General features: G+C 37.2%; 2 protein-coding genes across 3 annotated transcripts; both read right to left on the bottom strand.

Annotated features, from left to right (window-relative positions):
* bsg (basigin) lies at window positions 1-15,362 on the bottom strand. Of its 2 annotated transcripts, XM_063465730.1 has the most exons (9): window positions 15,143-15,362; window positions 8,889-9,239; window positions 7,118-7,286; window positions 6,245-6,333; window positions 3,736-3,875; window positions 3,152-3,425; window positions 1,476-1,500; window positions 1,272-1,344; window positions 1-1,145 (listed from the first exon to the last, which is right to left on the bottom strand). In XM_063465730.1, exons 1-8 carry the CDS (start codon window positions 15,204-15,206, stop codon window positions 1,284-1,286), a joined length of 1,173 nt encoding a protein of 390 aa, XP_063321800.1. In that variant the 5' UTR covers window positions 15,207-15,362; the 3' UTR covers window positions 1-1,145; window positions 1,272-1,283. The 2 variants fall into 2 exon arrangements, with proteins under 2 accessions (XP_063321800.1, XP_063321801.1); XM_063465731.1 differs by lacking the exon at window positions 8,889-9,239 and having other exon boundaries at window positions 15,143-15,360.
* Window positions 15,363-16,954: 1,592 nt separating this feature from the next.
* LOC134620253 (E3 ubiquitin-protein ligase RNF126-like) lies at window positions 16,955-25,926 on the bottom strand. Its single transcript, XM_063466314.1, has 9 exons — window positions 25,828-25,926; window positions 21,740-21,798; window positions 21,064-21,124; window positions 19,176-19,411; window positions 18,997-19,065; window positions 18,838-18,907; window positions 18,624-18,717; window positions 18,161-18,276; window positions 16,955-18,047 (listed from the first exon to the last, which is right to left on the bottom strand). Exons 1-9 carry the CDS (start codon window positions 25,900-25,902, stop codon window positions 17,865-17,867), a joined length of 963 nt encoding a protein of 320 aa, XP_063322384.1. The 5' UTR covers window positions 25,903-25,926; the 3' UTR covers window positions 16,955-17,864.
* Between the last annotated feature and the right edge of the window lie 2,032 nt (window positions 25,927-27,958).

Here is a 27,958-nt window from a genome sequence, read left to right as displayed (position 1 = left end):
CAAATTTTAATACCTTTAATTTATATTGTGCAAGTTGTACAGAGATGTTGTTCCATGTAGAAGGAAAGTACAACAATTGACACAATTCTGGCTGACTAGGTCTCTTAAACTGTGCAATTCTGAAATGGTAATATCCAATCACAACACTACTCTTGGTTAAATGGAATATATGGCTTCTGAGTCATCTATACAGTGAAAGGGAAGAGACAAGGATCCAACAGTCGCACACAACCAGTTCTGATCACAAAACGCAAATAAAACTAAAACCAATATTTGTCAGCAATTTGCCTGTATCAGTGTGTGTAGCATTAAAAGTTGCATTTGACAAAAGCAACAGTTACATCTCTTGCACTTGGTCCTTAAATTTCAACCGTGTATGTGAAGTCGGCAACAAAAGCATCGATGAGAAACGCAATTTAAAATATTTAAATAGGGAAAAGCTTATGGAAAAAAAAAATCCTATTCAAAACACTAGTTTCTTGTGGTAATAAAAAGGTAGCACACATTGAATCTTAGCTATTATTTCTGCATTTTAAGCGACACATTAAAATTTAGTGGCAGGTAACAAAATGCAAAAAAGACAAGAAATGGTGGTTGTTAAGGCAAAGTGTAAAACTCTGCTAAGGGAGGTTTGTGGTGGTGAAGGGACAGAACATGTGAATTCAAATGCCCTTCATCATTTTCTATTCAGAGTGGCAGTGATTCATCAGGATCAAAAAAACTGTTCAGATCCTCTAACTGCATCTTGGGCAGATTTATAGGTCACCATTTCAGATCGAAGAATATAAAACCAATGACTGATAACTGAGGTCAGTGCAGGAAGCATCAGCATTAACAGAAAATAACTACAAACTACGCAATCCTCATGTGAACACTAATGATTTTGCAACAACACACACACGTGGCTAGAACAGCATTTAAAAACTCATGCAATATTTGCCCCATAGTCTCAAGCAGAAATTATTTCACACTATGTTCTCTGGCTGCACAATATGGAGAGGGATATAGAAGAAACCAAACCAAGAGGAAATCATATTCTTTTAAACATTAAACACCCAAGCACAAAAAGGTACTTAAAATTGCAAGGTGCACAGTATATTGTGCCACACAGCAGCTGAATCCTGGAGTGTCGTCTGGACATCCATCTATGTAAGGGGGAGGAAGGGGGGAAGAAACTTTTATTAAAAACATCCCATTCCTTACAAATAAATTTGCAGACACAGACTAGCCCACAAAATGCAGTATTAATTTTAACAATTATATTAACTCACCTCTTTCAGCTTTTAGTTAGAGTTCCTTTGCCTCACATTCTTGTCTTTGTGGTTTGCATTAGAATTGCTCTTCCTGAAACACATTTAACAAAATGAGCTCCAACAGCAGCAAAACCTTGTGCCAATTTTATTGCTATAGCACATTTAAAAGCAACAAAGTTGACCAAAGTGTTTCACAAGGTAATTATCAAAGATTTCACTTACAGAGGAGCAGATCCTGAGTCATCATCTGGACAGCAGAACACGATCAATGACAGATGGAAAAACAAACAAACAAAAACAAAGTTAAAATGTTTCATCTCGGATTGGTGTGAGAAACCCACGCCATCCCCAGCCCACAATGATAGTAGCAAATGTTTTAATCGGTAACATGACTGCAATGGTGTTATGATTAAATCCAACTAAACACAAATAGAAGCATGCCCACCTGTTGCATTTCTGACATTTACGTAAAACCATATAAAACCTATTTAACAATTACAATCATTTGTTCTTACTCATATAATGTGGCTTTTGGCAAGTTGTGTAATAATGTTTAACGTGAACATTTTTTTTTTTTTGCACTGGCTCCAGTCCCCCCCTTGGTATCACAGAGGCTCATGCAATTCAAGCAAAGGAAGACCAAAGGAACACTGCAGTGCACTGCTGTGGTAACAACAGTAAACATCTTTAAACTGGCAGAGCTAACACACATCCTTATATGTCCTCTGGCCATATTCACACCCGAGCAACAGCATGTATTCACAGTATGGCAAAAAGTAGGCTACCTCTGCAGCCAAATGATGAATGACACAAATGGTACATGACATACTGATCTTGAGAAGGTTGCCTATTATGTATCATGCATATAGTACAAGATGCACAAAGCATGCAGACAAATAGTTGAGACCTCTTTTCAACCTACCCAAATTCATGTCAAACCATTAGAGTAGTTTAAGTGTCTCATTGGACTCTTTCATTGGCTCAAACACACGTGTTTAAAAACCAAAACAAAGTGAAAGAAATATTTGAAGCTTGCGCTGTAGGATTAAGGGCCAGTGAAAGAGTGACCAAGTCTTTGAGCGCATTCCTCTTAGAAGTGGTTACTATGAAAGCAGTTCATTCAGACTCCCACTGCCTTTTCCACGCGGTCATCTCAGTTCAACCACTTCAGTCTGACATGCAGTTTTGTTCACTTACCAAAATGCAAAATCAGCAGCGAACAGAGAAGTAAAAATGTAAATAATAAAAAAATAAAATAAAAATTCTAACACAGATTCTTTACACAGTGGTGGCAGCTATTTCCTGATCTTTATTTTCAAAATGAAAAATAATAGTTAAAAAACAAAAACAACAAACAAACAAACAAACAAAAAAAAAAATTCAACTACAGCCTGCATCTCTCCCCATACAAACCAGCACGTTGCTTTCATAGTCTCAAAGGGCATTCAATTTTCTGATCTCATTGCTCAGTACACTAGGTCTACAGTTTGAAGTGTTCTGGTTTTAATTGAAGTTAAATGACTTATGAAAAAGAACAAGTCTTTCCTGCAAAAAGAGGAGCTGTGGGTTGACAAACAGCCGGTATTACACCAAAAACTATGGAATAATAAAATGGTATATAGTTTTTCTACTAAGACTTCCTAATAATATCAAAATGGCCCAAAAGGTTTTGGAAGTCACCAACTATTGCAGCCAACTGGCAAAGGTACTTGTGAGGAGTCACTACATAATGACTTCAGCTTATGCTGATATTTGCAAGGGAACGGTTGAAATCCCAGCATTTTCTTCATTGCTAAAAATCAAAGATGAAGGCAGTGTTGCATCATTGTGCTAATTGCAATTTTATTATGAACTAAATAAGGATGTAATGTGTGGTGTAGGGGACATAGCATACATACCGTCATTGACCTCATCAGGCTTTCTCCTCTTCTCATAGATAAAGATTATCGTGACAAGGATGATGACCTCTGCCACGATGCCAAGAAAGGGCCAGAGAGCAGCCAAGCGACTGCGGACACGCAGGTTGATTCTGTCAGTAGCTACGCCGAGGTCGTTACTTCCAGAGCAAATGTAGTGCCCGAGGTCACTGTCGATGTTCAGGTTGTTAATGGTCAGACTGGTCTTGTTGGGGGTATTCTTGATCTCATATTTGTCAGTTCCATTGGTGATACTCTGAGGGTTAGTGAGTAACAAAGTTGTTAATCTTTTACAAAACAAAAAAACAAACCCAAAACGTGTTTGTCATTAACTGGCAAACTAAGCCAGAATTATGCACCGTTTAGTGAACTGGAATATGACCATATCTACAGTGAAACATTAAGACTGCTGATGATAATGAGGGTTTTTTTTTTTTTTTTTTTTATAAATATAATCGTAATGCTCAGGTATGCACTGTGAGAGCTTGTAGAAATTTCAACTTGAGACAATATTAACTAAAGTGTTAGTGAACATTAATATCATTCTGAGTGTGACAGAAACTCACAACTTGGGTTTCCTCGTTGATCTGTTTGAACCAGAGCCAATCAGTAAGTAGCGGATATCCATGACTCACACAGACCAGCACAACTTTGTCATTTTCATTGCCGTGCTCAGAGTGCTTGTAGGCAGCGACATGGGGAGGTGCTACAGCAAAAAGAGGTACATTGATTCAAACTACAATGTGACAGTAAACAGTAGATTAAATAACCCCATCACTGGGAAAGAAGCCATTTCACATAATTATTATAGGACACCTAAAAACAGAAAGCAATACATCATTTAAAATGCTCTCAGACATATTTAAGTTCTTCAAATAATTCTGTTATGTAGAAACTAATTGTTCCCTCACATGCAAGTGACATCCACCCAGTTTGTAGCTCCAACAATATAGATTTTTTATAAAAAATAATTGAAATAGTTCTGTTAATTATGGTGAATTTTACCAACGCACAATCAACAAACATCATCACAAGTGAAATAGTCAGAAATAACAGGAAACGTGTATTCACTCCCAACCTGCAAAGCTCCTCTAGGAGTCAGGGAGGAGAAAAACAAACAAACAAAAAAAACAAACAAAAAAAACCAAACACACACCACTACACAGTTAATGTCAATTTCACATTTTCAAGCATTCAGTATGACAGCATGGATTCATGATCCAAGACCCTTTGACCATTCACCAGAGCACAACATAATGTAACACCACATGATTCCTGTAACCTAAACCAATAGTTCGAGATATTGCAATGTACAAGGTGGGCTATTTATATGGATACACCGTAATAAAATGGGAATGGTTGGTGATATTAAAGTCCTGTTTGTGGCACATTAGTATATGTGAGGGGGCAAACCCCTCAAGATGGGTGGTGACCATGGTGGACATTTAGAAGTCAGCCATCTTGGATACAACTTGTGTTTTTCCAATAGGAAGAGGGCCATGTGACACATCAAACTTATTGGTAATGTCACAAGAAAAACAATGGTGTGCTTGGTTTCAACGCAACTTTATTCTTTCATGAGTTATTTACAAGTTTCTCTTTGTTCACAGCCATTGACATGTCGAAAAGGGTAAAAAGGGGGAAGTGGATCGAAATTGTTTTGATATCTGGTGAACGCAGTAACCGGGTCATTGCAGCAGATTTCAATGCCAGACACCCTACGAGACCACCCATCTCCCATGCTACAGTTAGCAAACTGCTTGCTAAGTTTCGTGAAACTGGTTCAGTGTTGAATTTGCCAAAATGTGGACGCAAGAAAACTGTCACTAATGAAGAAACATCAGTGACTGTCCTAGCTTCATTCAGCAAGAGCCCACAGCGTAGCACTCGCCGCATGTCACTGGAGAGTGGCATTAGTCGAACATCCCTTCGGCGGATATTAGCTACTCACAAATGGCACCCTTACAAACTCCAGCTACTGCAGCATCTCAACGAGGATGACCCAGATCGGCGCACAGAATTTGCAGAATGGGCAAAACAAAAATTGGAACAGGACCCTCAGTTCACGCAGAAGATTTTGTTCAGTGATGAGGCAAACTTTTATGTGAATGGTGACGTTAACAAACAAAACCACCGCTATTGGTCTGACACTAACCCACATTGGATGGATCCCTCCAAGACTGTTGGAACAACAAAAGTGATGGTTTGGTGTGGTATATGGGGTACAACGATAGTGGGTCCATTCTTCATCAATGGAAACCTCAAGGCCACTGGATATTTGAAATTGCTACATGATGATGTGTTTCCCTCTTTATGCACTGAAGCTGGCACGTTCCCTGAGTTTTTCCAGCAAGATGGTGCACCACCACATTATGGGTGCCAGGTCCGAGCATTCCTAGATGAACAGTTTCCTGGAAAGTGGATTGGTCGTCGTGGGCCAGTTGAATGGCCCCAAGGTCTCCCGATCTGACCCCCTTAGACTTTTATCTTTGGGTCATCTGAAGGCAATTGTCTATGGTGTGAAGATACGAGATGTGCAGCACATGAAACTACGGATATTGGATGCCTGTGCTGGCATTTCTCCTGCGGTGTTGCTATCAGTGTGTGAAGAGTGGGAGAAGAGGGTTGCATTGACAATCCAACACAATGGGCAGCACACTGAACACATTTTATAAGTGGTCAGAAACTTGTAAATAACTCATGAAAGAATAAAGTTACGTTGAAACCAAGCACACCATTGTTTTTCTTGTGATATTACCAATAAGTTTGATGTGTCACATGGCCCTCTTCCTATTGAAAAAACACAAGTTGTATCCAAGATGGCCGACTTCTAAATGGCCACCATGGTCACCACCCATCTTGAGGTGTTTGCCCCCTCACATATACTAATGTGCCACAAACAGGACTTTAATATCACCAACCATTCCCATTTTATTACGGTGTATCCATATAAATGGCCCACCCTGTAGTACAAGTCTACATTTTTAATCTGCAGGGTATTATTTAAAAACTATTTGGACAAAAAATTTGAACTTATCTCTGAAAACATCTTTGATATGCAAGTCATCTACTTACTTCTGACTTCAATGGTCTGCTTCACCTCTGGATCAGTCAAGAACACGCATTCATACTTTCCACTATTGGTATGAGTGATCTTCTCCAAACTATGGGAAGAAAAAGAATCATTTATTTGAGAATAGTTTAACAAGCTTTGTTAACAGAAAGTCAATGTATTTTTTTCTTTAAGACATTCGTATGCAACAAGTGACTTAGGACCACTGCTGAAACCCCTTTAATGATGGCAATTAGTTTTCCACTTGGCCAAGTAGAAAATTCACAATAGATCTCCATTTATGCTCAAGAGCGTGGTAAAACTAAAGCTGCTTATCCACCCAGCAAATATTTCATATTTTCCCCCTTTATTACAATCCCACTTTTGTTTGGTGCTACTATCCTGTACAATCCTGCATTCTATCTCTAATGGGGAATTAAGGTCAAGCAAAGTGAGCACACAGCTTTCACGGCTGCCAAGACTACCAGTAAAGCTGCACGTCTATGCAACCATCTCTCTGCTAATCAAGAGCAGTGGAATGCCTGTATGGTGTCCCTAGCTCTGCTGCTAAAGCCAAAGAGAAAGTAGCGAGAGGGGGAGATCGTAGACGAAGACAAAACAAGAGAGAAAATGAAGGCTAGCAAAAGGCATGTATACCAAACATAGCACTTTTTTAAGGCACAGCAATGGTTAAATATTTACAAGCCAATTATACTTAGCCAATCATTTTAGTCACTCAGTGTTTCTAATTAGTTAAATATGTCACTGTCCACAAAAGGCCTCTGTTGGAAAAGGTCTCTCGCTTTACCAGCTTATGGTAAACAGCATAATATTCTGTAAGACCAGCAGGACAGACCTGCCTACATGGCACATAGATGCTTTTTTTTTTTGCTTACTTGAGGGTAGTGTGATGTATGTGGTCATCCTTTTTGGAGTTTTCAATGATTTTGCCATTAAAAGTCCAGTGGGAGCCCTTGCTGAACATGCTGACATCTGTGAGGTTGCAGCTGAGCACAGCAGAGGTTTGGTTGGTGACTTCAGAAGGTTCAGTGCGGATGTTTGGTGCTTAAATGGAGGGAAAAAAAATAAATTGAACTGAACACATTATTTATAAATATACCAAGTAACAAACAGCACTGGCTTCAAATGCATCATTGCCACTGGTTGCTTATAAGATACAGTTACAATTTACATTTTGATCTTGACACTCAACAGCTGTCTTTAAAAGAAAAAAAATCTATTTGACACAATGACATCACAGGGAGGGGAAAAAAATGATAGAAAACATCTTCAATAGAAAAAAAAATTATACACATCCTGTGAAAAATTCCCTGTGGTTCTGGTGGATTATTCTAAAGAGTCAAATAACTCCGCATCTCAATTTAGAGGCTACAACATAAAAATGTTGTAGAAATTCCATGTATATGGCAATCCTATGCGCACACTCACCAATGAGCAAGGAGTTAAAAAAAATAAAATTAAATTTAAAAAAAAAAAACAAAAAACTCAAAATTAAATGTAGAGGCAAACTACCCGACTTGCCTACTAGCCTTAATGTTGTCAGGTACACATTTACGTATCATTTTTGCTAAGACAATTGTTGAGTGTTGATTGGTCAAAAAAAAAAAAATCCAATGATTTCCAACTAAGCTTTAACATGTTCAAACTACTTTACAAGTTTAAAGATTAATAAGACGGGAGAAAACAAAACATGATGACAAATAAACCATGAAAACAATGTGACACACACACAAGTTCTATACAGGTGCACAGAACTTTCTGAAAAAGGTGGAGAGAGCTCCCCTCCTGGGAGGGAGAATGGGAATTATACTGGAAAGGTAATGAGCTACAGAAAGGTCATGGGGAAAAATTATTTAATTCATGCAGAAGAAGCAACAGCAATAAAAACTAAGTTTAACAGCCAATTGTGATAATGGTGAACTAAGGATGTTTAAAATCAAGCTCCAATTGGATAAAGCAACATTACTCCAAGTTCACAAAAAAGAAAATAAATTATTAATACTGGGCCACAAGGCAGAAAGATGCCCCATGGCTGAGAATCCATTTTTACAGTTAGTTGCCATCTTCTGTACCTACTGTTCAGTAGGCTATAAGCCACAGGGATGGTCTACAAGCATGAACAATAGGGGCATTGCCAGTGTTAGTACCAATTAAGGAAAATGCTAGCAAATTAAATATCTAACAAGAAGCAAAGCTAATCTGACGCCCCTTTTTTGGTTTTTGACTATAAATAGTTAAACTGATCAAATATTACATTGTTCATGTACAGTAATAATCCTGAAGGAGCCATTTGCATATTTCCAACCTTATGACCAGTATTATATACAAGAAAACCTACCATAATACTACCCAAGCCTTAAACCGAGAGGGGAAAAAAGGCATCAGATTGTACTGTGTCAGATAATACAGGGTTAGGGAGCTATGGATGTCATAAGACGAGGTTCATGTTCTACTAGGGAACAACCTTGGACCTTCTCAGGAAAGGAGGAGGAGTGTGTTTATTGGGTGAAGCAGGATGGAAAGTTCTGGTCCGGGAAACACGGCAGAGGTATGTAACAGGAGATTAATGTCCAGGACTTAACTAATGAGGAGGTAACAGTCATCTACTTTGACTGGGGGTCTCCTCAGGTTCACTCTGCCACTCACTTTCAATCACAATAACGTTTGCCTGCGAGCGGATCCACTTGATTTTTGGCGTCTTCTTCAGTTCATTGCGGTCAGGGTCGTTGGAAGCACGGCACTCATATGTGCCAGAGTCTTCAAGGGTCAGGCTAGTGAGGTGAATGGTGCTAGTGGCATGTGCTATATATGTAGCATTTATTTTCACACGGTCGTTCCGTGCCCCATCAAACAGCTGGGTAAAGGTCTCATTTGGCTCCTCGCCCTCTACAAACCACCACTGCACCTCAGGAATAGGGTTCCCAACAACCTCGCAATGCAGCTCTGCACTGTCATTGGTTAGCTTCATCTGAGACAAAGGGGACTTGATAAAACCCGCTGAGCGCAGTTTTAAAGTAAGCCCAGCAAACAAATTAAAAAATTTTAAATGTGATGGGGTTAAAGCAAACCAAATGATTTAATGAATTGATGGTAGAGTGCAATGGTGAAAAAGCAACAAAGCAGGAAAGAGAAAGAAAAACAGTTAATACACAAATGAAATAAAAACATGAAAGTAAGCACACACACAGAGAAGAGAAAAAAATAAAACAGATATGAGCATCATGTTCACCCAATTTCTGTAGAAATGTTTGTAATCATTTTTGTCCTCTTATTAGTGCTGGGTAGATTAATGAAAACATTGATATCCAATATAAGGTCTGTAGGTCCTGACTAGCTTGTATTGACTGGGCTGGCTCTAGGGGGAAATAGAGACAGTATAACACTCCCTTAAGCTAATCAAGTTTTAGATAACTGTTACACTTAATCTTGTGTCCATCTAGAGATTTAACCCTCTGGGGTGGCCAGACGCACTGGTGTGTCCAAACCACATGACCGATTTAAGATGAGCAACGAGCAACAAGATGCAGCCAATCTGAGTCTCCATTTGAACTTGTATATAGTGAAGCCTTTTCAACACAAGTTGTTAAGTTGTGTTGATAGGCTACATAAAGTGAAAGAGCAGTATCAAAAGCTAGTTTTGAGACGTGAAAGATTTGTGACATTTGGCGTGTTTGCAGTATATAGTTATTGTGTATTTTTTTCGTTTGTTTCGTTTTCTGTCTCAAAACAATGAGGGCACTAGTGAATGCCAAAGTTGCTGCCAAAAAGCCCACTAAAGGCAGATTTCAATGCAAATCTGTCTCCAGGTAGAAAACAGGATGAATGAAACACCTTCTGTTGTCAAGCTGGCAGGTTTTTGGCCTGTGATGTGTTCCTGTGCTTGTGGTGGACAAAAAATATTTTGTGGAGTATCACAGATAATTTGTGTGGCATCTTATTATGACGCCTAATTGTTCTGTAATTGAAATTTCTATAATAGTTTTAAATGGTTGTAAGGGAAAAAAAGCACAAGTCTTTAAAATTTGTTATACATTTTGCATTAAAAGTAAAAAATAAATAAAATTTCATACTTTGATTTTATGTCTTTGTGGTTTTTAGATCAAGTAAAGTAATGTTAACCAAGATAAACAGTTTTTAAACGTGAAATATAAAGGTAAAATCAAAAGTAGTCAAAAACGGCCAATTACATCCTGGGCCCCAGAGGGTTATTAACCATTTGAGTAACTTTGTATGTATTTACACAGGCTCTGTGTCGAGCCTGAGCATATACCTCAAAGTCCAGTTTGTCTGATTAGTGTAACCCCTGCCATTGTACTTGTAGCATGATTGCTAACCATGAATGCTTCCTTCAGCTACATTTAAGAACAATTATTTAATTAAAAAGACAAATCTCTGATAATGCTTTTAGGGACACTGTGTTGCCGCTTTCAAAAACATCTACTTAAGCTACAAAAAGCATAAAATTATGACCCCCACTGTGCTATGGAAGACTGCTTTTCCCAAGCATGTGATCTCTCAGTCACACTGCCAAGAATGGCTGACAAAGGTAGGTGCAGACAACCGTTAATGATCCTTCAATCCTTGAGGCCAAAGGCTGTGTTTTCATCATTGTGGTGGAAGCTGAAATGAACTGTGACCATGTTTAAGCTTTTGAAAGAGGGGTCAAACTGCACCACTGCAAAGGAAAGACTTGGGCTTCATTTTTACAAAATTTTGAAATGTGATTTTTTTAAGCCATATCCCCAAGCTCTAATTAAGGCAAATAGGGATGACCAAGCTAAAATAAAGCCAAGCCACAGCCAAACAAATTTTCTGTCAATTTTTTTTTTTTTAATTATTGTGTGGACTCTGAAGACTGCTGAAATGTGTTGAAATAAAATTTGAGTCCTGTTTGTATTTTCCATTTGTTTCTGATCAATCTAATTTATAGGATTAATTGCTTTCTTTGTTAATATCAAGTGTAGTCTTTGTAATCCAGTTGTACACTGGATTACATAGACTAAATGCCAGCGTTAAGTATTAGCAGTTACACAATACCTTGGAACGTTTCGTCTTTAAAAAACAAAAAACAAAGATTTCCCAGGTCATCCCTAAAGGTAGGTGGGGAAAAAAACAAAAAAAACAAAAACAAAAGAAGCATGCAGAAGCTTTTTGATGAAATTAACACAATTTACAATGAATGAAAGAACATGAAAAAAAAGCAGATGAGGTTGAGATGAAAATGTTTTTGAATCAATGAAAAAACTAAATTGTGGGCATATAACCCATCTGCTGCACAAGGTTCAAACAACAGTTCAAATGGGTGCCTCTGCCAGGCTGGTCAGTACCAAAATATTGATAAGCAGATGGACATGTGGTGTTACTATTGATACTCGAGTGCCATTAAAGCACTCCAACATAGGAATTTGAAAATATCAACTACATGACCCCTGCCGGTGTCATATAAACACATTTGTCACAGAAATGTTCATATAACATTGCACATACCACATGTTAAATCAGTTTGCCGACTTTGGCTAATGTTAATAGCGCTCAGAGCCTGCTGTTCTTGCAGGTTAGTGTCCACCAGCCTGTACAGAATGTGGTTATGCATTGCCCTGGTTGAGGTTATGTGTCAGTTTATGCCCACCCAACTTGTATGAAACTGCTCATCTCAACATTAGAAGTACTAATTAACTGCATGGGTTTGCACAGCCGCTGACCTAGTTAATGGTGTCAAGAGCTGCTGGATCTTATACATGTTTAACTTTCGTTGTACATTAATGAAATAAAGATTTTTCTTCAAACAGGTATATTTCAAGTGTCCACTGCCAAGGGTGGCAGTGTTTAGCCATTGTCCAATTAGTAGCCCACATCCCTACACCTGCAAGAAGTGCTATGTCTAAAGGGGTGTCCCTGGACTCTAAATGTGATTATCACCCAGACACCACTTGGATGCGGTTAGGCTTATTCTCTCAACTAAAACTACAAAATTTCCAATTTAACAATAGATATAGACCAGACAGAAGAAGAACATCTGTGACGCTGTAACAAGAGCTGCGTTTTCCTAGTTTAGAATGGCTTCTCCATGATTACCAAAGGTCACCTTAAAAGCACATGCTTTTTAAAAGTTCAAAATTAAATATAGTTTAGACCTCGACCTCAGAGTGACAACATGAATGTTAATGCAATTCACTACAAATAGCCCTCTGCACGAATAACATGAGAATCAGTCTGATGTGCTACATTTCTGTGTACTCAAAAAACAGTACATGTGGAGGATTATTTGACAATAAGCTAAAACCTGTTAGGCTATTTTCAATAGCCACATAAATATATTGACACTTTTACACTGAACTGTCCATCCCAATTTATGTTCTTTAGTCACGTGACCATCATGGAGACCTTGAGGACAACATTATTCCAGCATGTGATCACTTAACACACCATAGTACTGCACCTCAGGTTAATATTCCATCTGTTTGAAGAAAAGAGAGCTCAGAACATCTAAAAAAAAAAAAAAAAAAAAAAAGCTCTTTACAATCTAAAGAAAGCTCTCACCCAAGTATTGCAACAACTAAAAATAACGTAGTCCTCCCAGTAGTCTATCCCAGTTTGGTGATACTTATGTGAAGAATCCACCTCCATACATCAGGATGAAAGCAAACAAACAATCAATGGATGTACCTATGAAGCGCCTTGAGGCGACTTTTGTTGTGATTTGGCGCTATATAAATAAAACTGAATTGAATCATTAGTTGCAGGATCAAAACAGCTTTACCGAGTACTTGTGAAAAGTCAGTAATATATTGATAGATGGGGACTAATGCAAAAAGCCACTAAACACACTGAAATGTTGCCATACTCTACAGTTTGCTAGTAGTCGTTAACAAAACGAGTTGCTAGTCCCGACTGAATAGCTATTCAACCTATTAACTGGCTTAGAATAGGAAGACCCAGCCTTGCTTTGTACTTTACTTGGAGGTTTGATGTAATAACTATGTATAGAAGGTGGTCATCTGTGGTTCTAGTAACATAATAATAATAATAATAATAATAATTTAAAAATAAAAAACTTAGTAAAAAAAAGGGCACCAAACTGCTAAACGGATACAATGAATACACAGGTCATTTAAAGTCTTTGTGTAGCCATGTATTAGAGAAAAGAAAATTGTTTGGAAATAAGTTCAATACAAATAGCCCTCTGTTTGTAGCATGTGCCTACATAAATAGGTCTCACTCCCCACCCACCCCCCAGATTTTGGACTATGGATCTAGAGGGCACTAATCAAATAGAACACTTTGTCCTCTTTAATAATTTGGCTACAGCAGACCCATAAAGGATGAACGTGAACACTCAAATGGATAGGAGGAGAAAAAAAAATCTGCCACCTTCAGCACTAATGCTTAGACGCTTTTATCATTAAAGCATAATTTTACTGAGAGCAAGTTAAGCAGACTCAAAATGGTGGCCAATAACAAAATGGGTGTGTTTTGAACACCATTCACCAAATTACTTGAACTGAATACTGAACAACTAATGTGTTAAAATTGCTTTTTTACCGCTTGCTTGCTCCCCCTCTCACTCACACAAAAACAACAACAGTCTTATCTACCCGTCTACTCTAGCCTACTTTTCATGCCAAAGTTAAACTAACAACCAACAAGGAGGTGAAACTCGGGGGAGGTCTAGTGTTACTCGTGATCTGCTCCAGAGCTGTTTTTTCCAAAGCAGAAAACAATGAAAGGCATGAGGGTTTCTCGCTCTGGCTTAAGTGCATGTACACATAACAACCAAACATACTGTCCACCGGTACAAGCTCTACAAAATTTAAGGTTCCAGTGGTTTTATCCTCTACTAATCAAATTACTATCATTTTACAAGGTCTCAGTACACGGAGTTCCCCATTTCTCTGAATTGCCTTGGTGATGAAATTCTGAGCGGAAAATTAGTCATCTCTACTAAGTAGAGCTGATCAAATTTGTGTGAGCCAAAATTCAACATTTAAGATAGTTCATTAAAGAAATTTCAAGACCAGAGTTGTTCCGTCTTCCCAAAGAGCCTCACCTAAAATTACCAGCTCATAATGACAATGCTACACATCGAATAAATACAGTCTTGTGACGCCTCCAATACTGGAGACGGACTGGGTCAACCGGCTCACCGTCTACATTTAGTGTGAACATGCTATCGCTATTCAAGCTGAGCAGTTTTGATGTTGTAAGCCATGGCTGCTTATTAAGAGACATACAGAAAGGACAATTTTAGTCTTCAGTAGATTGAGAAAACCGAGTCCTGTGTTCGTTAGAAAAAAAACCAAACAAAAAAACCAACCCACAAGATAACGTACAGTACGAACTGTTAGCAAATGTTTAGAACATTACGCAACTGCCAGTTACATTTGAGCAACGTAAACGATTAGAAGCAACTTGAAACAAGCTTATTGATCCACCATTTGTTGTAAATTAACATATGGCCCACGTGACCTCACATTTACTATTAGCTAACGTTTGGAAAATCTTAAATAACATCACCCAGAAATTGTTCGAAACAAGGAGCTTTCTAAATGAACAAGAAAGAACGAGGCGAAGGAGATTTGTAATACTAGCGATATATACCATATGTCACGAAGCGGTTGGAAGGGTTTTTATGTATCGCAAAGAAGCAAATCGGCTAGCTAGCAACAATGCTACGGCTATGTTTTCGACATCATGTTTCTAACCGTTTAAGGACAGCTTTTAGGTTTTTATATAGAACGGCATTCAACATCGAGAATTAGAAATAAAATACCAAATGCCACCATCATTATTTCTACAAAGCAGGGACACTGAAATATAAACAAATAAATTAATAACGATAATATTCGCAGTCCATGCAAAGTCTACATCTTCGAACAACATGGCTGACACAGAATTCCTACCTGTGGAGGCATCGGCTCGCCAACAGCTCAACACAAGGGCAGTGACAGCCCACAATAACTTCATTGTTGATAATAAATATTTACTAGGTCTTCTAATAACCTCAACGTTAACCGCGTTTAGCTGAATGTTCTCTCCGCTGATTGTAGGGACTGAATGCCCGAAGCTGAGCCGATGCGGTTGTCCTCTAGTTTTCACCTCACGCACACGCCCTGATCAGCACGTACAGCCTGACGTTGTTTAGAGGCGTGGCTACTTTTTTGTATAGTTCATGCAACCCACAGTAAAGCCTTGTTCCATTTTTATATTACATTTAATAAAATTCTATTTTTGTTTTAGCATCACAATATCTTAATACATTTGAAGTTTAGCTCAAAGCTAATCACGCCACCATTCTGAATCGCATTCTGAAACGGAAACTCATTTAGATTAGACGTTCAAAGTATGTCAGTGTTTTTAAGGGGATGTTTACATAAATTAAATGTAAGGAAAGGAATCAATAGCAGAAAATAGAAAAAGTATGAATAGAACTGAGGTGCCTATGAGGCAATCTAAAGCAAAAACAGGAAATAAAAAACCACAGAGGAAAAGACATTAAAAGAAGAATAAAAAATTTCAACTAGTTTTGTTTGGGAAAACACATCCAACCTAAATGTAGGCTGTTCTTCACAGGTAAATGGCTAGAGTAAAAACAAATGGAGTTTTGGAATTACTATTAAATAACGTTTAAATAAAATAATCCATCCATCCATTCGCTTTCGCTTATCCTTTTCAGGGTCGCGGGGGGTTAAATAAGATAATTCTTCTGGAAATATAAAGAATACTCCAACATGAAATATTTAAATATTTTCATTTTATTCAGGTTTCTGTTGTTAAAAGATTTGCAAAACCTGCAGCTCTAGAAAAATAAAGCCACTACATATTCACATTATGTATTTTTTTTAAAATCATAAGTCTAGACTTTTAACCGGCACCAGAACCACTGAATCTACAGCAACCAAATATTTAATAAGCCTGATATATTCCAGCTTCATAGCTAGAAGGCAGAAAAACAAGGTCAACAATGTTTTGTATTGTTTGTTTTTTTTAAAGAAAGATTATGAATCTGTAATTTCCCCTTGTGAGAGCAATTCTCTGAGCTATATGTATTCATCTGTCTTCCAGTAAGATCAGTGTTCTGTCCATAACAATGCCCTCTTTGAACATAAAACCCCTGAAGTGAAGTACAATGTAGAGGAAATACACCCATATGGCTAAACAATTAAAGGAAACAGAATTTATTGGCTTCTTGATAACATTAGACAGGCAAGTACACCAGTGAAGGATTTAATATAGAATCTGTTTACTAGCTGCATGCCTTTGGACCAGGCCTTACTTTGAAAGTACAAAATTATCACAAAATCTTATTATGCATTGAAAACAGGTCCAGCAGTGCTCACTAATGGGGTCATTGTTCCCTGGTTGATGATTGGCTGTTCTGGACAGCTTTGAAGACGTCATGACAGGAACAAATAATTTAGACTGGGAACCAGAACAACTCACAACTTAAAAGTTCACCATATCATTAGTTTTTTTGTTTTTTTTTATTTGGTACTTGAACAAAAGGGTATCAAGAGGGTATGTTTTAACCTCTCCTCTTTTAAAATGATCCCGGTTGTTATGATTACTGCACTACCATTTAGTTTTTAACCACAGCACCACAGTCAGAGTATAAAAAAATGAATACAAGTAAAACACTGTTGTTGTAAGACTTATTGGAAAGCCTTTAGAGTATTGTAACCACGCCCTAAGAATGACTTACAGGAAATGAGTGCTAGCACCCAAACATCTTTATTTTCATCTGTTAGACAGTTTTGTCTGTACATGATCATACTGCAAATCAAGAGGTATTCAACTGGCAACTTTAGAAAATATTTATGTTTAAATTAAAATGCACAGAAATGTTTCAAAATGTATCACGTGTATCATATGTGGAAACGTGTTTTATGGTTGCAAATATAAATCATGAAGTATGTGGCAATTGATAAAAAATTTACTGCAATTTAACAGATCATTTCAAGTGCAAACAATGGTACCTGTGTGATTCAGGTAATCTTAAAATGGCAAGTACAGGTTGACAATAAAATTATATAAACTATTGTCAGTTTTTTTTTAAAGAGCTAAAGGGGTCAGATATAATATTCTTTCAATGCAAGTTCAAAGTGCACGCTTAAGCAGTGCACTACAGTGCACTTTGGGTCATTTAATATATGAGATATGAATGCTCCTTAAAAAGGGACAGCTTTATTATTCTCTTGCTTTACTGAAAAAAGTGGGTCATCATAAAACAAACAAATCAAGAGATTGAAAAATAAGAAATAAAAAAGAACAGCAACTGTCTTGTTCTAGTTTTCTACCTTTGGATTCTTTTTTTCTCTTCTTATATCAGGTGATTCAGGCAGATCAAGCCTCTTTAAGTATCCATGCTTCTATGCATCCTCCCTGACTGAAGGTGCACTCCAGGCCTCTGCCCTTCCTTTGTTCAGAATCCTGATGAAGGTGGGAGCAACAGGATGGGCAGAAATACATGGGCCTCATGTATCACTTATCCGTGAATCAGCGTGAGTGCTCCTGGGGAGATGCACTCAGGTTTCTGCCCTTCGGCAGGGAGAGAATGGAGGTCACTGCTCTAAAGTACAGCAGCCTGAGAGCTAAAAACAGCTCATGGGGTGACACATGTTCTTCCTACGAATTATCTGTGGAGTTCTCATTGCTGGTTGAACTTGAGGACTGGGGTGTTGAGGAGGATGATGATGAGGAGGAGGAGGAGGAAGAGGAGGAGGTAAAATTCATCCCTGATAGTTCTGGAGGGTTTGTTGCTGTGTTCTGTCCACTCAAGCTTTTCCTGCACACTGGACAAGTGTCATGCTGGAGAAAAATATAAAACCTTTTTAGAGTCCCATTTAGCCCACTGTTTCAGTCAGCAACTACTGAATATTTACTGTAAGGGTAAAGAATACTGAATAGGTGATGTCTAGTACCTGTTCCAACCAAGGGACTATGCAATCATTGTGAAACATGTGATTGCATGGGAGCTGCCTCACATTTTCACCAACACTGTAATCTTCTTTACACACTGGACATTCCAGTCCTGAAGCTGAAAGACAGCAAATGTTCAAAAAATATAGTTAAATACGGTGCAAATAGGTCAACAGTTAGTTCTGGATGAAACTTTTACTGACAGGCAAATAGCATTAGGACTTATTTTTTAAGAAAAGCTCCATATTCTTTAATACCCAGTGGAAACATTTGTTAAGTTAGGAGCAAGTATATTCACATTATTAGTATTTTTAAAGTAAAATAGTGACTTAGAATACCCTAAAGTTATTTGCTTAAATCTACAAATAAATAGTCATCCTTGATTAAAAAGAATAAGTCAAACAACTGAAATCTGATGAAATACTTGCAATAGCCTGTAAAGCTGTTTTAACTTTTTTAACTTACCAACATGCTCATCTGTAATTTGTACTGTAGGAAGACTTTTTATTTTATCTCTATCAGCAGGTGGTGGTCCTGTATTCTCAAACTGATTTAATAACTGAACATTAAAGAAAGGAAAATATTAGAAAGGAGGATAAATTGAAAGACACATTTCATTCGCATCAGTATCTACAATGTTAATACAATCACTTAAAAAATAAAGTTTCTGAAAGAATACCTGTGTTATAATAGCATCTAATCCATTAGCACCCCAGGCATAGTCCATAGGATTTGAGTGAAGAACACCCCTTTAAAAAGAATGGGACATTAGAACAAAGTAAGCACATTTTGGTGTGAACTTGCACTCTATTTTAACACATCTATTTCACAAACTCACCAGGGTCCAACACCAATGTTTGGCATTGCCGTAGGTGCAATTATTCCATTTACTAGCTGCTGAATGATTCTATGAAAAAGATATGACAAAGTAGGAGGCAGGAATATTAATAAATGGCCCAGCAAGCACAAACAAAACAAAACAAAACACCGCTTCACTTCACAATCTGCACTCTTTACCCCTCTAAAGTGGGAACTCCCTCGTGTCTCCCTGCTTGTCGTCTTGAACCATGGCGACTTCTTGGTTGCCTGGCACCATATCGTTGCCGAGATGCAGCTTCCCTTTCCCGACGGTTTTCAGCATCCCGGTTATCCTCTGTTGCGAGTCCAGCCCCAAAGTCAAAGCTATCATCAAAGACACCCAGGGCAAACTGGCCATAGCCTGAAGGGAATGTAAACAGGTGCTGGTCCGCATTCTGGGACACAAATAAATGAAAGCAAACACACTGACTTGGTACAAACAAGTGAAGCTTTGGGAATACAAACACCAAACTAGAGCTGGGCGATAGAACGATAACGATATGTATTGCGAAATAACTTTTTCTCGATAGAAAAATTAAACTATTGCGATAGGCCTCATCTCTCTTGCTTTCTTAAAAAAAAAAAAAAGAACAGCCAATCCAAATTAAGTAGTGCAGAGCCGAACCAATCACAACCGCAGCGTCACGTCACGTGACTTGTTACGTACAGCACAAGTGCCAAGCCGCACATGTGTATTTGTTTGGGAAGCAGCCAGCCGCCGTGCCGCCCGGGTAATGGAGGAAATGAGTGTGCCGACTAGAGAAAAATCAACCGAGAGCGTGACCGAAGGCTACCGAAGAGAAAACAGATGATGGTTCCAATGCCGGAGAGATTGTCGAACGGAAGGGCCATAGAAGTTCCGTAGTGTGAAGGTATTTCGGCTGTTTCAAGTCTGACAAAAAACAGAGTAGCGCGCACTGTAAATTGTGCCGAAAGCAAGTCTGGAAATACAATAAACCGGTGCATGCTCAATCTCTGACTGAAAGTGCTAATTCGTCATTCGGCTTTTGTCAGACTAAAGTTTATTTATTTTTATATTTATTTTATAAATAAATATATACATATATATATATATATATATATATATATATAAAAAGAATGTTCAGTTAGCATCTTTATTTTAAAACTGTTTGAAAAGCTAAGCTATACAACAAGGAGAGATTGAGAATTTCCTTTTAGTTCTCAGTTTATTTGATATTGACAAAAGTTTGTCTGTTCTTCTGTAAAACAAACTAAGATTTATTTTTAGAATTAATATTTTGTTTCTAAGTGGAATTGACAATTTAGTAGTCTGTTTTGTTTGTTCTATTTTGAAACTTAAACGCTTTAGCGGCTGCCTTTTGTGTAGTTTGCAATATTTGCCTATTTATCTGAAAAAGTCTCATGTTCCTTAAGTACATCTACCATGTTGAACTTATTATGAGAAATAAATATTTAAATCAAAACAAGCTGCTGATTATTTCACATTTTACTTGTGAGCAACGGCACATTTAAATCTTACAAATATATTTATTTGGCTTATATCGTGATATATATCGTTATCGCCTGAAATGAAAAAAACATATCGTGACATGAAAAAATCTTATATCGCCCAGCTCTACACCAAACATTTACATTCAATACAAAAACACTTTGAAAGTTAATGGTTTGGTTGATAATTAGGTCAAGCTTCACCAATGGTACAGTCACAGAATGCTGACTTGCAGCATTTCCCTGTTTACTGATCATTAAAGCCTGAGTGACTGTCACTTTAAAAAAAAAAATTTAGATTACTGATGCCTATTTTTAACAGGGAAAAGTAAAGCTAGACAAATTATTCAATAAAATACACTGTAAAGCTCAAAACTACAGCTTCAAAAGCTAAAGTGCAAACTCCAAGACAAAGTTCATCATGCATGATAACATATTAGCACAAACGTCACTGGAAGCAGTTTTAAGAAATGCTGACTCTGTTACACAATAGTGTGCCTAACAGAGTCAGAGTGGTACAAAACAGGGGCAGGTTAGATGATAAAGACAGAGTCTGAATAAAGAATGGGTTAGAAACCTCAAATGGTTGTTGGTTCTGGGGCCCGCTGGAGATGGTAGACATGGAGCCATTGTCAGCGCTAAACAGGGGAACATAATTGAGAGTGTTACGTTTAGACCCAGTAACATCAAAGGAAATGACCATGTGTCAACGTTTTTATCCTTTTATATATTTGTAATGTTTTGCTGCAATTTCATTTTGTTTTCTAGATTATTTACTTTTTGCAAACTGTTACCGTGTAACACTTACAGGATAACATCATTAAAGACACCTAAAAAGGACAAAAACTCATGGCCATATGTTGATTAGATCTGAATAGTTATTAGATTTTTTTAGGCCACCCTTTAATGGAAGAAAATAACACAATCTTCCATTTCACAGTATATGCAGAGCATATACGGAAAAATGTATAATTAAACAAGTGAATTAGTTTGCTTTCTATTTCTGCTGCTGGAGAAGGTTTCCTAAATTTCATCATCTACAACTAATTATGGAATGCTCATCCTACTGATTTTCTAATAAATATATATATAAAATCAGAATCAGAATACTTTAAAAATCCCTTTAGGAAATGATGTGATTTATTTCTTTGTTCCTTTCGAGAAACAGGAAATATACAGACATATATCAACAAAAACTACTAAATTTGTTTTACACAGGGTTAAACTGTCTTCAATATACACTTTTTACACACCTTCTTTCCTCCAGCAGTTCTTCAATAAACCCTGACTCACATCTTGGACATGTATACTCCTGTAAAACAAGACAGTAGTATGAGCAAACACATAATGTTGTTCTCTGATTGTGATGAAAAAAAACAACAACTTTAAATTCTAATAACAAGATGTACATTCTTTGCGAAGTGTAATAATTATTGCCATTCATGTAACATTATTCCCTACAAAATACTTTCTTTGCTTCCTCACTCACAATTTACAAAGAGGTAAATTGATTTATCTGAAAATTCTACCTACTATTTTAACTGTATGAGTTAATGCATCTGCAGCCAGCATTGATTAATACAATTTATTTTTCACTCAAGCTATCCAGAAAAAAAAAGACTGAAAACAGACAAAAGGCAACTTTAACCTTTAATCAAAAAAATGATCACATAACTGCTTCTCATTTAAATCTTACATATTTGCAAGTGACTCCACAGGTTACATCAGGGTATATGTTAAGCAACTTATGCTTAATATATACCCTAGACTGGAAAAGCTTACTTTCAGGGTTTTGGTTAAAAAAAGAAAATCAATTCCAAGTACCCCATTTTCACCGATTACTTTCATTTAAAGTGTGATGGACTGTAAATAAAACAGTTGTTTAAATGTGTTTTATTCTAATGTGGTGGGATGTGTTAGTGCAGTCTACGTGCTGCTGTTGTTTCTAAAAGGAAAAATAAATATATTAACTTGTGTATGATTACACGTGGGTATAGAGCCTGAAAGAATAAGATCATGCGTACAAGAGGCGGAAATTAGCTTCTTTCGAAGGGTGGCTTGGGTCAGCCTTGATGAGAGTTGAAAAACTGTCTAAATTTGTTCATCTGTAATAAAATGATCAGTGTGGCTGGTCTGCCAGGTGTAACAATTAAGTTTAACATCCAGGCATCCATGAAAACGGAATTTATGACATTTAACTGAGTCAGAAGTTAGCAGGGAGTTAGCTCGCTAGCTTCCATCTAAATATAATATACCATGTTCTGACTGAGAGATTTATTATCAAATTAAAACGTACAGCTCTGCTATCACTTTCAACATAAATGACGAAAATAAACAGTAGTGATGTTTGTAGGGTTACTGAAGTTGGGCTAGCTGGTATATAATGATGTGCTACGTGGTCGCTAGCGCGACAAGCTATGTTAGCATAACATAAACAGTAAAGCTGGAGGACGACTCCAGTCGATAAAAGTTAATATGAGGGTTCCCAATGGTTAGGATCCTGTAAACGGACCAAACGTCAGTCAGGAGAACCACCGAGATAATCCATCCACAATATAAGGTTAGTCATTAATATACTGCTGCTGCATGGGCTGGGCTAGTTACATCGTAAGGGTTTAAAAACTGAGCTTTAAAATGATTAGCGGTAATAAAAACCATGAGAAGCCAACAGTGATCACTGACTGTTTTAGGGGATTGTTGAGATTAAATCAAACAAGATACAAAGCATTAAAACATGTTAAAAACACAACAGTCTTATTAAATGCAGACTACTTTGGGCCCGGAAGCACGATTCATAATGTTATCACTTAAAGACCGGTGTTGTGCCAAAAACTGATTGTCTGCCAAAAACTGATTTCCGGTATTTGCCAAAAACTGATTGCTCGTATTTAAATTGCTATAAGTAACTTGTTGGGCTATAATATGTGAAACATATGTCAAATGCATCCCTCATGGATGACATAAAGTCATACTGAGTCACAAACAACATTAGTGTAACAAGGTAGAAGCCGCAATCAGTTTTTGGCAGTGACTTTTATATAACCTTTATTTATGCAGTTAAAAAAAATCTCATTAACATTAAAAATGTGTTTTGTAAGAGTAAGCTGGCCAAGAGGACAGCAGAAATGACAGCAAATATTACAATAGTTCTGTAAAAATATTTTAAGTGGGGATAAAGGACCGGATTGGTTATAATGTAAGTACAATAACACAGAGTTGTAAAGATACTTGAAAAAACAGATAATTTTTTAATTCTATATATAACCCCTTTGTAAACGCTGTTCACCGAAGTCTATTTACCAACATACGTAAAGATATTACACATAAAAAATACACACAAACATTGGAAATCAGTTTTTGGCGGCCAATCACTTTTTGGCACAACACCGGACACCGGTCATGGAGGCTAAAATCATTTGCTTTCATGCTCTTGGTAACAGCAGGCCTATATGCACCCAGCCTCGGGTATTTTTTTGTGTTTAGTGTTTGTTATTTTGCACGAACAACAAATAACCATGTCTGTAAATGTATTATGCAAAAAAAAAAAGTCAGTAAACCAATCAATAGCTTAAAGTATGGTATGGCACAGTGAATCACTGAAAAAAAAAAAAGCTGGATGTTGCTACACAGCAAAGCTAACAATGTAACCAAGTTAGTTCCTAATGTGCTCTCTAGGTTGATGTTGTGTCTGATCTGGCCATGTGGGAGCATGGGCTGAGATTAGAGAGAGTCTGATAGCACCGAGGTTTGCTATGTCTGCCAGAGTGAGGTAACAAGGGCTGCCCAAAGAACATCTGGATTAAGACATACGGCTTCAAAAAGTTTTGGTTCTTTACAACAAACGCTCTCAGTCGCCGTTGCCATTGGCAAGCAGTAGCTGCATAGACACCAGTAGTTTTCCCTCACTCTCTCGTCCTCGTGTGACGGATTGTTTTCATCTTCATCTAAACTAAGTGCTGGTTGACTATTTTCATTCTCTCTCTCGGTTTACTCTGGTTCAAACTGGAAAGGTTGAGCAGAAACCATTTCCAGTGCGCTGCTAACTGTGAACTGGATGCGGTGCAACCGTATGACGTCACTACCCAGAGTGCATTGAGAAGTAAATAACAATGGCGACCTACTGGTAAATCGGTTTTATATAAAATGTGCTCAAAAGGAAAACATTTGGTGTATTTTAATACCACATATGTTTTATTGAAAGCACAGCACATATTTTAGCGCAAACATGTCTTAATAGCCGGGGTTCCCTTTAAGCTTTTGTCATGCATTTGTCACGGTTTACAAAAACGATAACAGAAGTTCATAACATCTGTTACAAAAAAAAATAAAAAAAATCGGATTTACAATCATTTACAAATCTATTTCTAATAGGAAAAATTATGAATGAAGTCATTCCCTATACATTTTCAGTAGAGTTTAATTTGCATTACCCAATACTGTTCAAGATATTTTCTGTCCCTTGTGAGGGCCCCGTTTTTATCTCAGTTAACTGAGAAGATATCAAAAACAGAAGTGGAAGTCTGACTGGTCAAAATGAAATTTTATCACATACGTTTATATAGCTTACATATAATATATCGTAATATGTATATATTGCAATGTAATATACATTTATACAATATCACTAATACCAAAACAACCAGAACAATTTTCGATATTATCAACCAACACTAGTGAGAATGAATAACAACTGCAACCAGTTACACTTGAATTATGTCCTTCAAAAAAAGCCAAGAATAAAAAGTCACGAGTTGTTCACATGTTAGAGACATACACAACGGCACATTTCAAGTCATTTTCACCACCCTACACAAACCGTTAGCTGATATTTGACACTCTAAACGGCACGTTTAGCATCCTGTGACAGATCCTTTCAGCCGGACTGACAGAAGCATGCACACAAGCGATTCAAAAAACTGTTCAGTTTGAAAAGAATTTTTCGATATAATAAAGTCCCGAAGTTTATAATAATAAAGATTCCAATTCTACCGTTAGTTACTGCTAGTAAGTGTAGCTAGCGGTCAGGCTAATACCCATCGAAATGCCATCAAATAAGGACCTAAATATTTTTTTTAAAGATATTACAAATTAGAAATCCATCTGTCAGTGAGGACTACGCAGTTTGACGTTGTATAACAGCGGATCCTCTATTTAGAGGAGTAGCTAACTAACTGGGCAGGGTTGGCGAGATAAACGCTACATCGTAGGAATCTGCTAATACCGTTAGCATGCTAACTGTTGTCCTCTTACTAAAACAATACCTAAGAAAGTACCGCCGATGCCATCGCGTTTTCCGTTTTTCCAACTTTTATTCTCTACAATTTTTATCCACTACACTTACGGGAAGCCGAGGACTGATCTCTGCTGAGCATCTATGACAGAAAAACCGGCTGGGCCATGGAGGAGCTTCAGCCATCTTTAGCTACTAAACAGGTAAAGAGGAAAAACTACGGAGCACCGAAAAGGACAATCAGGACACCACGCGAACTTGCTAGAAATGACGCCGACCTTGTGAGTGAAAATAAACACTTAATATTACAATGTGAGGTTTTAATACAGCTATTGTCGACATAGAATGCAATGAAATGTTATAGTCAGTTTAATATTTTGTAATAGATTACATGGATTTGTTAAGTTTTTTTATTTATTTAACAGGGACTATTCATGTTATTGGACTTCGATATTCCAAAAAATATTAGACGTAAACATTGTAGATTACAGTGAACTGCTGACACTGTCATATAAAAACTTTACCATAAAAAATAAAAAAACAAAAACAAAAACAACACAGATAGAAATAAGTTAATAGTGACTGTAGATGGTGCCATAAATGTTGCCATTGGTAAACCTCAACATTCAGTTTCCCTTACTGACAGGATAGATAGATAGATAGATAGATAGATAGATAGATAGATAGATTCCACAACCACAAGGCAAATTATTGCATTACAGCAGTGGGATAAAGTATAGAAAAGTGTGTATATACAAAAATGATTACAAAAAATAAACAAAAACACAAGTTAGAGAGTAAAAAGAAATTGAATTAATAAATAGTATGTACACTATAAATATGGCAAACAGCTGCAAGAAGGTATGATACAGAAATATGAGTGTGAAATCGTATGCCTGTCACACAAAAAAGAGTTATTGTATAGTTTCATGAAGAACGCTAGGAATGAGCTCCTGAAATATCATTATGGCAGTTGGGTTGAATAAATCTGACAGTTATTGGTTATTAAATATATATGTATGTATTACAATTAGGATGTGTGCTTTAAAAAAAATCACAGATGTGGTTTACAAAATGCCACCACATGGTGGTGCTTTTGTGTATCAAGTGGTGACTTGAGGGTATTTCACAGTGTAGCCAGTGACTAAAGATACTACTCACTCTTGATAAGTTTCCCATTTCTGTCCCATGATAAATAATAAATATGCAGTTTAGTTTTTGCCTGTTGGGAAAATGGTGTAAATGAGGATTCATACTAATATGTTAGCTTAAAAGCCTTAAGGAACTGGAGACTGGTCAATATAATTACCCCCAGTGAATCTGTATCACCACACAGTGTCTCCACTGAACTTGTGTTATCCCTGCAGGTTCATTGCCCCCCTGCTCACCGTCTTCACATGACAACCAGAGATGTGTTTTTGCAATTTGGCAGCACACTAGATTTATTTTGACACATGCTACTTTTCCATTGGATTCCTGTCAACCACCTTATGAGCCAACAGGCATGCTCCAAGTATTTAAAGGTTTTGTAGCATCTGTTTTTGAACAAAACTATTTCATCAAATGTGGATTTTGTATTTTTCATGTGTCAGTGTTTGACAGCAGTTATTGGAATATCATCAAGTGTCAAACCTGAGACAGAAGACAGTAAAATAAGTAGTCACTCACACAGGAAAAATGTTGTGTTGTTTTAAATTCTTTTTGGCATCAATCTGGTGGCCCTGAGATAGCAGTGAAAGGTCTCAGACATCACATAGTTGCATAAGAGCTGGAGAGCAAAGTGATTGATTACATTGTGTTTTCAGGTCTGTTTTTATTTTTGAGGTTGTCAGCTAAAATGTAAGCAATATTTTTATTATACACAGGTGTCCTTAATGAGATTACCCTAACAGCAGACTCATGGCTATAAACATATCACATAAGTCTGGAGTCACATCACATGTTGACAGCAAGTAGGAGTTCCCATCTGACCAGCCATTGGCCAATCAAGTTTCTAAACCCTTCTCGCCTGATTTTTACATGAAAACATTTGCTTTCATGCTCTTGGTAACAGCAGGCCTATATGCTCCCAGCCCCGGGTATTTTTTTTGTGTTTAGTGTTTGCTATTTTGCATGAACAACAAATAACTATGTATATCTGTAAATGTATTATGCAAAAAAAAAAAGTCAGTAAACCAATCAATAGCTTAAAGTATGGTATGGCACAGTGAATCACTGAAAAAAAAAGCTGGATGTTGCTACA

This window comes from Pelmatolapia mariae, linkage group LG23 (assembly GCF_036321145.2).
Source record: "Pelmatolapia mariae isolate MD_Pm_ZW linkage group LG23, Pm_UMD_F_2, whole genome shotgun sequence".
NCBI classification, from domain to species: Eukaryota; Metazoa; Chordata; class Actinopteri; order Cichliformes; family Cichlidae; genus Pelmatolapia; species Pelmatolapia mariae.
The sequence above is the reverse complement of the archived record's forward strand: the minus strand, read 5'-3'. Positions and strand labels throughout refer to the sequence as shown.